General features: G+C 40.0%; 1 protein-coding gene across 3 annotated transcripts in view; it reads left to right on the forward strand.

Moving 5' to 3' along the window:
• LOC129775801 (transcription factor hamlet) overlaps positions 1 to 16,960 on the forward strand; it is a 282,723-nt gene that overhangs the window by 254,535 nt on the left and 11,228 nt on the right. For all 3 annotated transcript variants that reach the window (XM_055780903.1, XM_055780905.1, XM_055780904.1), the window contains exon 7: positions 9,579 to 9,735. In XM_055780903.1, the coding sequence (XP_055636878.1) occupies positions 9,579 to 9,735 (157 nt within the window). The remainder of the gene's footprint in view (positions 1 to 9,578; positions 9,736 to 16,960) is intronic.

The following is a 16,960-nucleotide window of genomic DNA, read 5'->3' on the forward strand; positions in this document are numbered from 1 at the left end:
GGTATCCTGGAAACTGGGCTCTTGCCCATTTGCTGCGCGCTGCCGGTTCGCAAGCACAAAACAATAAATTTGCGTCCACCTACGACTCAATTTGTTTAATGTTTGGCCTGGTCGGTCGCAGGCATAACGCTGGGGATCATTATTAAGGAAAAATTCAATTTATCTTGAGCCGGCCGTCACCAGAGCAGTCCCGGTAGTGGACTGTTGAAAATCGAAAGTCCTTCGTTTTGCTGCGTTTTTCCAGCGCTTGGACAGCCGAATGACAGACCATCGCTGGGAGCTGATGGTTTGACGAAAGAAATTTAATTTCTCCGTCTGTCGCCCACGACGTTGCTTGATTCTGGGACTGCAGTCATAAAATCCACGTTATTATCTCAAAATGGGTTTCGAATTTATTGCTTTCCCCCTGCTGTCATCCGTGGGTTGGATCATCCCGAAGGGCACAATTGTAACGATTAGCAGTTATTGCTCCAGTTTTGCGAGGTGATCTCGCGCAATGGCTGCGAGCGACCTCGGCGACAGCGCCAGAGATGCTGACATTTAACGACCACGCCGGGCGTCACCACCTGGCAGTTGAAAGTTGTACCTAATAGTTTCACCGACGATGCTCCCAATTCGAAAGCGAAAGAAGCTTAGTTCCAGTTTCGTTGCCGTGTTGGGAAAATTGCCGCAGTAATTCACACTACGTAATCGCGACAAGCACTTGGAAATTCCTGAGTAAACTCCACAGCGTGTTTGTTTACCGAGTGCCAACATGTCGAACAATGTTTGACGAGGTTGTCGCCCGCCGCCACCGTCGTGTTCTAGTGCCATGGGGAGAATCCCCATTATCCGCTCTGGGAGAAGCGCGGAGAATCACCGCATTCGCGTACATCGTTTATAATTTATTTAGCTTGTGTTGTTACAGATTCGTGGCACGCAACAACATTAGTGAGACTGATTTGGTCGTTGAATAATTGATAATCCACCAATGACGAGCTGCCGGTGAGGGATGAGTGGCGGGGATCGCTTTGAAGCTCCTCCACGGTAGGTTCCCCGTCGAACAGCGGCGCCTCAGCGGTTCTTGTGACGGTGGTAACGATGATGATGATGATGATGGAACGACAGCTTTATGAATATTTAAAGCTCCCCCCTCCGTCGCCGGGATTGGAGGCGCTGTAAAACAGCGCTATTGCATTATAATTGTTGTTTTGTATGCACCTGAGTATGCAGCGACAAACCCCCTCCCCCCCATAAGTAGCCTGCAGCACGCGGTCACTGATTTTGGGCGGAGCGGTCTCGAGAAGATCCTATAATAACTGTCGCTCACGCGGTCAGATGACGGGCCGCGTTTTATAGTCTGTAATCGGGGTCACCGTGGAGAAGAGTGATATCGATAGTATTGATGATCGTTTCGCTGGAAAGCTTGTTCTAATGTAGTACAAAGTTGGGAACGAAGGCTTTTAGAATTCCCTAGAATTTTGAAAACATCTATTGACAATATTTTTTTATACATTCTCTGAATATGCGATTCTTATGTTTGAAATAATGGAATTTTTATTTATGATTATATACCATGGCCTTGATGAATGTTCAGACTCAAGTTCTGTTAATTCGAGTCCACTTTAAGAATCTGTTTCGGTCAGAATAATCATAATAATAGAATTGTAAGCCTTCTCAACATTCAGAAAATCTTCTACGAGCGAAGCTTGTTTGAATCTGTTCATATTTTTAAGTTCACATGTTTCAGACGAGAAGACTCTTTGTTGAATGCCCTCTCTTAATGCCAAATTGTTCGTTAGGGACAATTGAGTGTTTCTCAGATGTTGTTTGACGCGATTTGGCATAACCCATCGGAAAGCTTACTCGGAGGAGTAATTAGACTCGTTTGGATGAGGAACAGTGATGTTTACCGCATGCTTCCAATGCGATAGACAACCCGAATATACACGGAAATGATTTCAGCCAAAAATACTTGAGTTTTCTGAAGTAATCTCTTCAGCAAACAGTTCTGAATTTAATTCTGTCCAGTCGACTTTTTTTATTTAGTGCATTCATCAGATTATTGTCGTTATCAGCTATTGATCAATGTATCGAGTTCACCGCTACAACAATTGCGTGATCTATCGAATCACCTTGTCGAAAAAGTGAATCTTTTTTGTCGATCTACGCAAATCTTTGGAAACGTTCAAAGTATATCATACTCACTGTTCAGTCTTCGTAGTGTTTCTTCAAACTTTTAGATAAGTTCCTCACTATATTCTGCCACGATAACTCGATACTGATAACGATAAGATAACTGATTGAATTTTTGGCAATGGAATTTGCGAAGATCTTAATACTGAGGATGAAGGTGGGATTGAAAAAAAATGTCACGCAAATCAAAATACAACACAGAACACCGCTTGACGAATAACATCTATCCTTTCCATTTTTTGTTGAAGTATGGTATGTAGATCTAAACACCTTCATTACGAATCTTGCACCTGCGCTCGTGATACTAATTTCATAATACTAGACTTTTTCAATGGCAACGTCATATAGCCTTCCAAGTCCAGTTTTTTTTTTCTTTCTTTGGTCTTTATTTGAAAAACAGTTCAAACATCACTCACTCAAAGTGTCAGCAGGAAACGTATTCATATTTACACAAACGATATTTTCCAATGCAATTCGTCTTGCAAGAATTTAGGATATGGTCATGGCCACCCTTTCAATAGATTCAAATCAAATCTGGAAAAACACAGGAAAAACTCGTTGAAATTCTTATTTCTTCGTACGTTTAACTCTTCTTCACAAGGAACGGATGGTCGGATTTAAGTCGTCTTTATATCGTTGTGTTCGTCTCTATCCAAATTAGAATGATCGGAAAAATCGAATGAATCGACAACAGTGCCACCAATTATCAAAATTTATTCACGAATGAAGGAATTAGATTTTTCCCAGTATCGGATGAATTCTCTTCTGTTAAAACTCACCACCATATCTGTCATGATGAGTATAACACAAGAGTCGAGACGCATGAGCTTTGTCTGGTATATTGATCGAAAACAGCATGAACGAATTTCGAAAAGCCTGCATTCAGGCACTTCCATTACTGTCAATAATTTCAGGTGATTATCACGAACGTTAAGTTGATCTTCATCGCTTGCAGTGAATTTTTATTGAAAACGTGTCACCCACTGCACATATAAATGGTGGTGTATGTCATTTCCGGGCAATCGTGAGTAGATTCATAAAACGTTGCAAGAGTTATTCTATACATTCTATTGCCGAACTCGCCAAAAACAAGAATTTTGTGTGATGAATTGCCATTCTTTACCATTATTCGATTTTACTCTCAATTGGTGACGTTGAATTTTATGCTTTGATTTTCACTAACACACAATGATCTTCTTTTTCGACCTTACGAATACCATGACGAAAAGGAAGGTGCAAATGAAAAATGAACTTCATGGCAAGCTGATGTTGATGTTCATTCCACTGGGGTTCATTGACAGTGTTGTTCCATATTTATCGACTCTCGCTTGAGCAGTAGGTTATCAATACAAGGAAGGCAGTAATTCGCTGAATTTGAATGTCGTGAACGTGAATATTTTCAGCACTGATCGACAAAGCGAATGTCGAAGATCGATTGCGTCCACATCGTTGCGTTCTGCAGTGAAAAAAATTGTCCAATTGGGGTTCATTTCTTAAATTGGATCTAACGTTGATGACATTCATTCACTAATTGAAAGCATCGTCTGTTATCGATCGCGAATACAACAAAATAAAACAATTTTGAGTGGGACGAAGTTCGCTAGGTATGCTAGTTTCGTACACATTATGATTCCCCACACATGTGTGTATATTATCTTAGTGCTGAATGAGATCTTAATCAGTTTTGCTTGCCCTGTAGCTTCATGTTTAGATCCTCAGATCCTCAGATGCTCAGATCCTCGCAATATCTGCAAGGTAGGAGAAACGGTCCAAAAATTTTCCTTTCGTGTTTGGCAGATGTTGTGTTATAGCTTGTCAAAGTTTGTATAATGTAGGGGGAGAAAGTGTTGAGAATCCAATAGCGCCTTTTCACATTCTTACAAATATTTTCTCAGATGTTCGTATTTGGACTTCCATATTTGTAAGTTGTGCAAAACATCAAATTGATTCGTTTATAGTTTTTGCTTTTACTGCGAACGAACAGAAAAATTTGTCCAAGAAGTAGATTTTAAGTCTACCGGGTTCCCAGCAGCACATATTTTGGAAATGAATTAAAATTTCGTATTGGTTATGGTTATTTTTTACTCATGCATTTTGTTAACAAATTAATTACGAAGAGGATTTCGTGGTATAATCTGGAATTTTTCAGAAACAATTTTTTCTAGGAGCAATATTCAGTTCCCAGAAACATTATAGAAATTTAACATCCAGAATCCAACCCAATTTCTTCAATTTTCTATTTCATTTCTAGCTTGGTGAAAAGTGGCGAATGTTTTTGCTGTCTTCCCTGCTGTCATGTATCACCCTGTTCGTCAACTGTTGACTCCCGTTATCCATTGTTATCCATGATTCATTGTTAGCCATTGTATATTAAAATCGCCAGATGGTTAGCAAAATTGCCTGAGTTCATAAAGAAGCGATCCATATTTAGTATGTATAGTTCATATTTTTGTGATTTGTTGAAGAATGGAAAGTTACTTCCTGCTAATGTGTTATGTTTCATACTTTTCCTTGGGTGGTCCACAGTGTATTCGTCTCTTCTCATCTTTCAATGAGCAAATTCTCACGCTTTCTGATAACAATAGCAGATAACAGTAGGGGAAAAAAAACCCGCTAACCATCTAAAAGGTTTCTTACAAGATTGAACTCGGTAATTTTGTAACAAAAAACGGACGGAAAAACGGGTTTATAATAAACAAGTTTTCAAAATTGTTTCAAACTAATCGTGATTCTGTAAATTATTTTTACTATGTAAGATATTTTGTGTAAGATACACAAAATCTAGTACATCTGTACTGTCGTTCTACGCATAGTTGTCCCATGTTAATTTTTAACAATTTCACTTCAATTTTCTCTTCATAAAATGATGTTTTTATGCCTAATCTTCCAAAGCTTCCCAGATTTTCAAAAAACAACATCAAGCTCAATTGTCCCATGTTGATATTCTATGCATAACTGTCCCACCATGTATTTCTTGTAGTTCCATAATAAATGAATCGGCTCAAGAACAACAATTTTATGTCACGCTTTCAGCAGGGCTAATGCACTCATTTCTGGTTTGGAAGAACGAACTAATTCTAAAACTATAAAAAATGTTTAACATAACACGTGTACACCTTATTAGCGAATGCATAATAACAATGAAATTTATATTCTGTAAAGGTGTTGCAGATCACTCCCTTCTTCATAAAACGATGTTTTTATGCATAATCTTTCGGAAAAAAACACAAAAAAACTTATTGCTCTGAGCTCTGAGTATTTCAGAAAACAACATCAAACTCGATTGTCCCATGTTGATATTCCAGGCATAACTGTCCCACCATGCATTTCTAAACCATAATCAAAGCTTGATTGATTCAAGTGAGGGTAACTCTTCACATTTCATTAAACAATAGTTTACTGCTTATAAAAAACCCGCTGTATTGCCGATAGTTTCTGGTAGACAAATATGCTAGAAAACTTTGGTTGCGTTTTTCTCAGTTGCTGATTTTGGAACATGGGACAACTATGCGTAGAACGGCAGCTCACAGTAATAGAACAATTGGGATCTCGTTTTCCTTTTGTCATAAAATGCATTTGCGGCAAATGCGGCAAACGTTGTTCTGCCATACAATTTATTTCTAGAGAATATTTTGGTTGTTAAAAATAACGAATATATTTCAAGAGAGTTTGTACGTTCGGATCTGTAAAATTGATCTGAATGATGAGTTTCACTGCGAAACATACAAATGCGTACCTCTTTTTTTTTCGTATTTCCCCTTTTAATTTTAAATATTCTCCAATGTATATTATCATTCTAATTTGGGTGAAGACAAACTCACAGAACTCAAATCTGATCAGTCGTTCTCCTTTGATGATGAGTTATACGTACGTGGGAAAAGCCTTGTTTTATATATAACATTGTGATGGTCAACATCGCTATGCGTAACAATCGATTTTTTTCATCAAACTTTGAAGTGTTATGGAAATCGAATTGTTTTTATTTTTCCAATACTAGGCAAACTTTCCCGAGCTTCAGTGGCTAGTTTATAGTCAACTATATGAGAAACCGATCAAGATAGTTGCAACACAATCGCAGATCACCTACTTTGCCTTTGACAGTATTTTAAGACGATTATTAGCCGCTTATTCGTCCCCTATCGTTCGGCAACCTGCCGCGAGAGCGAGAGAAAGTCCGATCTCCACATGTCAAATTGACATGGCCAATTCGTTCGATCTTTGAAATCTCAATTATTCCCTCCCGCCGAATTAAAAAAAAAACAAGACAAGACACACGTCAAAAGCCGATTAGATCTCTGCTTACCGCGTCCGAGCAGCGTCTAAGTGACGCAATGCCGCAGCCACCGCTGCGTAAGTTGCGTTTGTCATTCACGATCGTTATCACGCGGTGCGGTGCACTAATTACTAGCTCCATCTGTGGACGCGCAATAAATGGTTGACCGTCGGTGCGTAGCACCGGTCAGCGATGGCTTCCCATAAATCTTCCCCCGAGCATGCCGGGTGCCCGCGTTTAATCTATCTTATCTTGGTCAATTTTGGATTCTGTGGCTGTGAGCGGTAAGCTAAGCCCCCATTTGCAGATGCCACGCATCACTTTGATGCGTTTCTGCTGGGGACACGCACTTGCTAAGCCCCTGGAAGGGGGGAAAGTCTTCGATCACGAATTGTTGAATTTACGTCGTGAATAATCTCCGGTGGTGACCATTCGAAGCATTAGTGCTACTAATATTGATTGATGGGTAGGACAGACGCACAGGTTTTTAGTGTCTTCAGCTCTGGCCGACGTCATAGGCGGAGAGGCCCCAAATGGAGGAGTTCAACCTTCTCATTAAAAAACGAACAAGTGGGATTGAAATTGATTTGAATAATTGATTCGTCTGTGGAGGTGATTATCCGTAGTCCGGAGAGGACTTTATAAAGCGATTTATTAGCTGATGAAGTCTTGCCTGTGCGGTTGCATGATATTTGGTATTCCAGCTAAGTATTACCGAAGATTTCTCAGCGGCGCGAGAAAAAAACCGCCAAAGTGGCATGATCGATTGCCACCGATTCGACGGAGCCTTCCAAATAGCGAAATGTCAACGGTATGACATGATAGCAGAGTGCGCGCACGGTGCCTTTGAGCACATTCCAAGTTTCACTTCTTTCGAAACTCTGCTTGATCTCTCGGGGCTCCTGGTATTCGGGGGCCTCGGCAGTCAAATGCGTATCAGGCCAGAGGTCCATTGGAGAAAGGGCGTATCGCTTCCTGACAAGCCGGATAGCCGTATAGTTTCGCAGCTGCGTATTTTGGTTATGCCGTGCGATGATTGATATTTAGGCGCGCTGTGGCATGTATGTCTAGCTGCCTCAGGTCCCCCCAATGATAGTGTATTTTTGGGGGGAACCGGGAGATTGCGCTCACCCCTGGGCCGATTAAAGGCTCCGTTGTGTGTTACGCACTGCGCTCCGACGCAGATCACTATTATTTACGTTTGGAATGAGAGCGAAAGGAGATCGATCTTCGAGATATGATCGCAGGAGGCCTAATACGCGGTCGGTGCGATTGGACACGCGTATTTCGGACTGGCGGTAGAGAAAGTTGGCTTGCTTCTTCTTGTCTCCGGGTTTTGAAGGACGTTAGTGAAAGTGGCCAGCCGAGGTGTGCTCCCGCCAGAACGCGATGATTGATCATAGTCGCGATTCCTCTGACAGTTGAAATTGGGGTTATGTAACGCCCTCGATCAGCGCGAGCTTATTCGCCTCCGCAGGGTGAAGATTAGAAAAAAAGCCAAATCTGACTGATCGTAACAACAAATTTGAAACCATCAGTCGTCTTTCGGCAAACTAAAAAATGACACCTAGAAAAGAAAAACACGATCATTGATTCTATCACGTTTAAGTCGTACAAGGCAGTACTCCGAAGATGTCATTGATCTTTTCGCAGTCAAGACGGAAGAAACATGCAATTCAAATTTATGAGCAAAGTCTATCCAACATCATTATTCTAATTTCAACCCTCCCTACCCATGTCCTCCTGTGATTGTGAGCTCGGGCAAAAGTATGATCGTCGAACAAACGGAAAAAAAAGCCAACCGCTGGCTCGCTGTCTGGTGGATTGTCATCAATTCTGTTGGTGCTGTTGGAAGAGACCCGTCTAGGCGATCGTTGTCGCGATATTGTTGCGCCCACACATTGATCTATGTGGCCCGATTCACACACACACAATGTGCCTCAAAAAGCACCGAGGTATCGAGGTACCCCCAGCAGAACTTGGCCGTTGACGACGACTATGGCGAGGACGAGGAGACTGATCGCGTTTAATGAAAATGTCACATCATTCATCGCACTTGCTCGCGCACACGAATGTGTCGCCAATCTGTTGGCTGAAGCTGTGTTACAGCTACACACAATCGCGATCCTGCCCCGCGAAGTCGCTGCTCGAAGAGCAGCTATCGAGACGAACAATTAGAGGCGTGAATAATTTAAAATATTAATAAATCTCCTCCCGAGAGAGGGGTTGTGTGTGATCCTAATGCTGCGCGTGATCTTTGCGATCTACCACAATCTCCCACTAGACTCCATCTCTTAGCCACGATTCTAGAGGAAGCGCGATCACGATCACCATTTGCGCCGCGTTCGCGCGCATCCGGTCTCGTGCGGAACTAATTGAAAGTGTCCGCGAGATGACGCGCAGTTTAATTGTGCTAATTGTTTAGGGCCGGGGCAAGCGATGCTTGCTCGTGGTGGGCGCGGCCTAGGGAAGGCTCTTTTTCCCCAACACTAAGCCAGTGCGTGACTAGTAAATTACACACAAGAGCCCAGATGTGACACCCCGAACCGCGCCAGAATGAAGCTTGACTCATCCTGTGATAGCTGTTTTGTTTCTGCTCCACTAGAGCATAGCGTTATCTACGCGATTATCTGATACTGCATTGATTGGTTGTCTCACGGCATCAGGGATTCTGAATGGTGAGAATTTCAACACCTGGATTTATTCCACTAATCACTCATCTTTTTTTTCCATTGCTGTCCACTATACACGCCCACACACCGCATTGTTTGCGGTGGAGGATTCCAACCTTCCATTAGTGCCGACAATTCCGCCCTCATTGACGAATGTGATGTAGTAATTGAGTCACATTGAGTCCCAGGATGACGGGGGTGGGCACATTGCTGACATTAGTGCTATCTGATGGAAGAGCGCCTGATGTAATTTACATAAACACGCGTTCGACGTGTCTATGTTGCTGGTCGGCATTTACGAATCCCCCCCCCCACACACTCAGACCGATGTGTGAAGCTTTTCTTCACGGAAAAGGTCGTTTGACTCCCACCGTTTGACCCGTTATTGTCGCGTCGGAACGCCGGCTGATGAATATTATTAACCTTTGTTTTGAATTTTCTTTTCTCTCTCTCAACAGGCTCGACGATCATCTGGTGATTGCGCATCACTATCGGCGGGAAGCCCATCGGTGTGAGTTGTGCCCAAAGTCCTACTCATATCGGCTATCGCTGCTGAGACATCGGGCCCTCGTGCACAACGGAACCAAGCGATATCAGTGCGAGAACTGTCCCAAGGTAAGTTGGAGTCTTCGAAAAGAACGAACTAAAATACGTAATGCAGTTGGATTATATCAGAAAAAAATATAGTTCGGGGAGCTTGGGATTGACTTTCGGTTGCTTGAAACTTGTTTGATCATTTCTTCATCGCGGTTTCTCTTCATTATCACTTGTATTATCTGTATTATGATCGAAACACAAAAAAAGTTGGAGTAATAAATCCAGCCTTACGTTTTTTATGTGCTTTAGAACTTGCCACTTGAAAATATATTCCAGGGATGTTATTTAGCATTGAGGTCTTTAAGTGCCGTGGGAAGATGAAGTTCATGCACGAAATGCACGATGACTGATTGGTTTCTACTCGAGTCACCATCGCTTTGAAGGGATAGGACTTTTCTTTGAGCGAACAACTTCTTGTCAGTGAATAACCCTTCAAGAATAATGAGCCGAATGTCGAAAATTGGAATCACTTTTTTATGATGTCGATTGTGATCAGTGTTTTTCCTTCATCAACTAGGAACGCTTCTTTTTTTTTCGATTACTTGACTCCATTGCAATAGTTATGGTCTTGTGACCTGCACCGTAGAACATACAATACTCTCTCATTCGTTTAAAAATCATCAAATGGAGCGAAAATTTCACAATAATCACAGCAAGAAATTATATTCCAGGCATTCTGGACAAAGTTGTCCTCAATAAGGTCAGACCACTATTGCGTTCGTAGGTTCAAGGCCTCGAGCTGATTCATGAATTGTTCTGAAATGAAGTCTCTAATTTTGAAAAAAAAAAAATACTCCTGATGTATTGAGAACTTCCAAACTTTACGTAGAGAAAATGTCCGATTCTTGAGTACATTTTGTAGGTTTACATTCAATGTCCGTCTTATTCGAAAGTGTTGATTCTGTTGATAGTAGTCTTGTATGTGGAATGCCAATTAGTTGCATTAAAATATTGGAGAAAATGAATTATTTCATAGACGCCATATAGTAAACCCAGTTAACTGTCAAGCTGACATCATAGATACATTGTTGGTTGGTTGAGATTTCTACGCTAAATAACACGCCTGGGTTGCATTCGGAATGGCAAGCTCGAAAATATGCGTGTACCAGTGGAAGCAAGTTTTTTTTACAAAAAAAATCTCCCGATTTTCACGGGAATCGAAACCTTGCGCCGCCAATAACTCTGCCAGCGTTAGGTTGTGGTTGTTCCAAATTGATCATGGTCTGTTGGAATCGAGTGCTATAATCACAGTCTATCAGTATTGAAGGCAACTGCTTCATGAAGACGTGCATTAAGTGGCAAACAATCCCCATAAAATAAGAGAAACGATGAAATGATTTTGCACGATGTCGATGGTCGACCTCATGTTGCTTGAGCTTGAGCTTGAGCTTGGGTAGGCTGTACAATTCGTAGTTGCTCTCCGTGATTGACCTTCTTCTTCTTCTTCAATGGCACTAACGTTCCTAGAGGAACTTCGCCGCCTCAACGTAGTATTACTTGCGTCATTTTTATTAGTACTTAGTTGAGATTTCTATGCCAAATAACACGCCTTGAATGCATTCTGAGTGGCAAGCTCTAGAATACGCGTGATCACAGTGCAAGTCGGAGGAAATTTCTTTGACGAAAAATCCCCCGACCAGAACGGGAATCGAACCCGAAAACCCGGCATGTTAGTTATGACGCTAACCACTCGGCCACGGCCGTGATTGACCTGAACCAACCAAATTGCACAAAGAACCCACAGAATGACGCTTGGGACTAGCAAACCATTCTCGTTGTGCAATTTTCGGTGGTTCGAGCTTTAAATGGTCAATAACGACGCCGGCCACGTCCTTACAGTCACCAGGAGAAGGAAGGAATGTTAGTATGATATTCGCCGCCCGAAGGCCAGAAGGGTCGCCTCTATAGCGTGGTTCCCTAGCGTTTATCATGGAAGGGATAGTTGTTAGTGGGAATGGTTAGGAATAATCAGGATTCACTGTGGTAAGTGATGTGATTCTAAAAACGTAAACTCTCAACTATACGGCGAAATGAGATTTGAAGAAAATATACATTCTTATCGGACCGGTCATGCATTTCGTTATTCATCGTGCGTAGTACATAGATATTTTTCCTGACCTGAAAAGGCCATAAAAAACTCCTTCTCCTCTCGTTCTATATATTTTTATTCACTCGCGGAGACCAAGGTTATTTTGGCAACCTGAGAAGGTCGCAAAGAAGCGCTTGTTTCTTTGTTATTATGTTTCAACATATTTTCTAATAACGACGGTTAAGTTTATCTTTGAGCAACATGAGAAGGTTGCCGAGAGACTCCTGCAAAATTCAGTTAACCGACGAAATATTATTCAACCTGAGAAGGTCAACCAGAAAATCCCCCTGAAATTACTCGAATCGACAATATATTTAGTGATTCATTACTCGTATCATGTTTTAAAATTATTTGAACGCAGTGGCTGAGATTATCTCTGGTCAACCTGAAAAGGTCACCGATGAAACTTTTTACAGGGCAGCCAAAAAAAATTTTATTTCCGGAAAAACGAGAACACGTATATGTTAGTTATATTTTATCACGCGACGGCTGATTCAAGCTTAAATTTAAAATCTGGAAATGAAAATGTGAAATGTTATCTGAAATATCTTTAAATGTAATGTAAATATATATAAATGTAATGTGAATAGACCATGTAAAATAGAAATAAAATATTTTTAAAATCGGAACTGCCACACATCACCGGAATTCGAGTCCAAAAATTCCAAGCATCATCTGGAATCCTTTTCTGCATGCAGATTCCATCTCTGAAGTGGATTGCTGTATTGAGTTCCGTACCATGTGAAAAACCACGCTAGCAGTAACAAGATGATAACTAAAGGGAAGAAATAATAATATACACAAATATACCCATCCCCACATCAAATGTCCCAAGAAACATGTTAAGGAGTATCAAAATAGAATGGACTTATCTCTGACCATATTTGCATCACTACTGACTACAAACAATAAATAATGCGCGAGCCCTAGCTTCATGCTGCATACGCTCAATTTGTGTTGGTTGGGATAGGGTTGCCAAGGCCCCGTTTTGCTCCAATGATACACGCACACAATCAAATAGCTTTCCTTTGGTATCAGCATGCAGTGTGCAGTGTTCGACACGGCGAAAAGTAAACACGAAATACACTAAACATAATACACCCCTTCCTCTAGTTTCCGTCCGAGTTAAATTTACACACGCGACGAACTGGTGACCAAATTTGTTTACAATGCGCGGGAATATACGAAAGCAACTGCGCAGTTGTATTTGGTGATAGCCTCACTACGCAAATAAAATGCGATTGCTGCCGAATGCAAGCTTCGGGAAATTGTATACAAAACACACACACAACACTAACAAACTCGACTGAGCTTCGCGACATGTATGAACATGTTGAATAAAATATGCGGCTCCAATAATCACATCAACAGCGTTTCAAAACATCGGAAATATCACTTTTTCACACTTTCCTACGAGATTGGAAAATCATCACATATCTCATGACAACCGAATGCCTTCAGTAAAAACCTGTACCGAACGTATAGCGGATTGAGCTATAACATTTTGGGACACATAAGACGACGACGAACGATGCAAATAAAACCCAACGCGGAGCAAAAATAATAACGTCCGTACCCGATGACTGCCGGAGTGAAACTCACGATGGTCGACCTCATGTTGCAAAAGTAAAAGTCAATACATACTGGGAAACACTAAGATGGGAGGTTTTACCCCACCCACCGTATTCTTCAGGTGTTCCTCCCTTTTTCATCTTGAGTGATATTGCTGCTTCAGATTCTGTGAAGAAGTTATGAATGGTACCGATTCTTTGATCACCTCATGTCGCAAAAAATGCGAAGCAAATATCATTCAAGCATATCAAGTGTTTTTTTTTGTCTCACGACATATCCAATTTTGTCTGTAAAGATCCAAATTTTTCGAAACAGTCTATGATAAACCACAATTGGATAGTCTGTGGTATTGAAAGCTAGGATGTTGAAATTCTGCTACTACTTTTTTTTACTGTATTATAGTGACTTTCAGCACTTGTGACTGGTTCGTCACTTTCACCTTCCATTTCGAATGTCGGGAGTGAGAATTAAACTCGTGATCTTTAGCGTGAGAGGGTATGGATGTTACCATTACGCCAGATCGCCTCCTAAATAACAACTAAGTTTTGCTCTACATATTGATCTCTAAAAAACCGTTTGTAATCAAATCAGTTTGACAGAATGATTTGACTTAATTCAATCGGTGCAGAGTCTTCAAGACTCTGAGAGTGAAAGTCCCGCATAATTTTCATTTGTTTTTGTAAAATTCAAAACAGTGGTAGACAGTTTTATGAAACCACAATATTTGACAAATTCAAGAAATAATAACGAGATAATGTTTATCAAGATATACTTTTTTAAAAGAAAATCAAAACCAAAAATGAATTTTTATAACATTTGATCGTCAGATTCAAAGTAGAATCAACTTTAATTGTAAAACTATAGTAAATATATCTATTACAAAACATTCTACAATTCATCCACTGCTGATATTCTTTTCTCAATTGAGGAGTAGAGATTCAATTCCATGACCAGCATGAAAAATACGAGAGAACAAACGTGTTTGGGGACGTTAGAATTTTGAGACTTCGTGAAAGATGGCGAAAGATTGTAGAACGAAATAAGAACAATGTAAAATGAAATTAAATAAATGTAAGTCTTCCTATAAAATTATGCTTTTTCCCCAAAGTCGGTACGAGCGCTCTGCAAAACCAAATATTAGCTATCCTAATTTCTTCCTGGTTTTTATTTACATTCTTCCTGAGTTTTTGAAATTATAGTTGGCAACCCGGCATCCAGCGATAATTTGCACAATAATTACAGGTGATTGCCAGATCGCGGGAGAATTACATGGCTATAAATCGAGCAAACAAGGGAACAGAACAGTCTTGGTGCAAATAAGAAACAATGGTGATACGTGATTTGGAATAAAAGTTGTTAGGTGTGATCATAAAATCAAGGCGTACAATTTGTTTAGAGACTTTTTTTTTTAATTTGGGTGTTTAATCATGATTAGGTGGTCTGTTTATTCATGTAATTCTTTGAGGCATTCAGCGTTCGATTCTAATAATCGGCTCAGATCCTGGCCTCGAAGCAAGCGATTATCAACAATCCAGGTGGACCACTTTCCCAACGTAGGATTGAGCATTTACATGTTGTAAAATCACTTTAGTATGTCTCTCGTTGTATCGGCTCTTGTCTTCAAATACTAGGGTCAAAAGTATTAATTGTTATCGATTTTGTTCGCCTGTTATTCGTATTAATCGGTTTATCACAGCTCAAAAAAAAAGCCTCACTTATCCTATTGGATACATATCTTGAATTTGGAGCAGCCAACCTCGCGCAATTGACATGAATTCGGGTGACAGATCAAAACAGATTTAATCAAAAATGGTTTTAAGGTACAGATACAAATCGACTATTTCTTTTATTCGGTATGTCAATCCGGTCCTTACAAAGTAACTTTCTCTCGCATATCACTCAATGAATTTGGTGCAATTTCACGTTGCACCTTGTTCACGCTGGCTCCATATAATGCAGCTCTCTTTTCACGCTCAATGAATAAAATATCTCTTTTCCTTCGTGGAAGCTCCTCTCACTTTACGTTCATTCGTTTCTTTGTTTACACTGAAGCAATATTTTCAATTGTCATTTTCAGAGATAACTGATAACTTTCAAACATTGACAGCTTCGTTGTTGTATTCGAAACGCCCCCAATGAAACAATGAATGCGAAACAGAAGACCCGAAGTTTCAGTATGCGTAGAGAATATATTGATTTTCTCCAACCCCGATAAGCTGAAATGAATCAAAAATTACGTGGAAAGAACAATTCAAAAAAATCATTCATTCATAAAATCATTCATTGGTTTCGAGACACAAGTCCTCATGTTGGTAATCGAGTGGATAACGTCTATGGTTTGTTCATCTCGAATTTCGCTGACCGCTGAAGCCAATTGTGAAAAGGTAACAAAGAATAAACTGTACAATTTAAATTTGTTAACAGAATATGAAAATAATATTCCAAATGCTGATAATATAATATTATTGGAAGAAATAAATATGTTTTTTAGCGCAATATGACATAGGAAACAACTTAAAGATCACCTTCGGGAAAACATGATTAATCATGCATAAACATGAAAATACAAAAATGAATTATAACACGAATTTCGCTTTGCTTTTCTCTTTATTTTTTTATTTCCATGTCCTTTTTGTGGATCGTTATGCTTTGGCCTGAACAAACGCTTCAGTTACGTGTACTAGTTTTCTCTTGGACTGAAATACCTGTCTCTGGAACATTATCGAATAGAGTTTCGATAATTTTGATTTTGGCGATATTTTACGGATGGCATTAGTGGAATTTTTTATTTATAATATCTATGTGTCGGACCCAACTGTTTATTGTCTAACGTTTGCAGAAACCAATTTTACATTAAAATTGAACTTAATTGCTATATGATTCAGATGAAAAAAATTCTAATAACTGATGTTGATGCGGATTATGGTTGTTCGGGACCAAGATCTAGGACTAGAATGGAGAATGGACTACTCCGTTTTTAATTTGAGGTTTACTGCCGTTCTACGCATAGTCGTCCCATGTTACTTTTAGACAATTTTATAGTTCGTTCCCAGCAAACAACATCAAGCTCAATATAGTGATCGATTAATCCTTCATTCAATACCATATTCTGCATACAAAAAACGCTGAAGAAGCTCCAAACAACGCTCTTAATCTTAAACTCGTTGTTGTGGATTAATTGCGAATACGTGATACTCATTTCGAACAGCGATTTCTTTGAAGTGTTAAGCCTCCGCTTAATTGATTGGTTTGCTCGAACGATATATTTCCCCAAATGAAAAACTATGTTCAACCAACGAACAAAATCCAGCTTTTACATTGTTCTAAAAATTACGATGGTCATAAAATGTCGATACGTATCTTTCGATGGTTAGAGGTTTAATTTTACATATAAATCTAATGGATTCGTTCATAGTGTTGCTCTTAATTCGGATGTTATCGAGGAATGCATTAATGTTTTCTGTACCGGCCAAATAGTTGATGAACCTGATAAGAAGTGCTTAGATGTAGTTAAAAAGTCCTAGAAGAATTTTATTCACTAAAGTGACACTCACACGCAAATTGCATGATAAGTTTTTGGCA

This window comes from Toxorhynchites rutilus, chromosome 3 (assembly GCF_029784135.1).
Source record: "Toxorhynchites rutilus septentrionalis strain SRP chromosome 3, ASM2978413v1, whole genome shotgun sequence".
In the NCBI taxonomy this organism is placed as follows: Eukaryota; Metazoa; Arthropoda; class Insecta; order Diptera; family Culicidae; genus Toxorhynchites; species Toxorhynchites rutilus.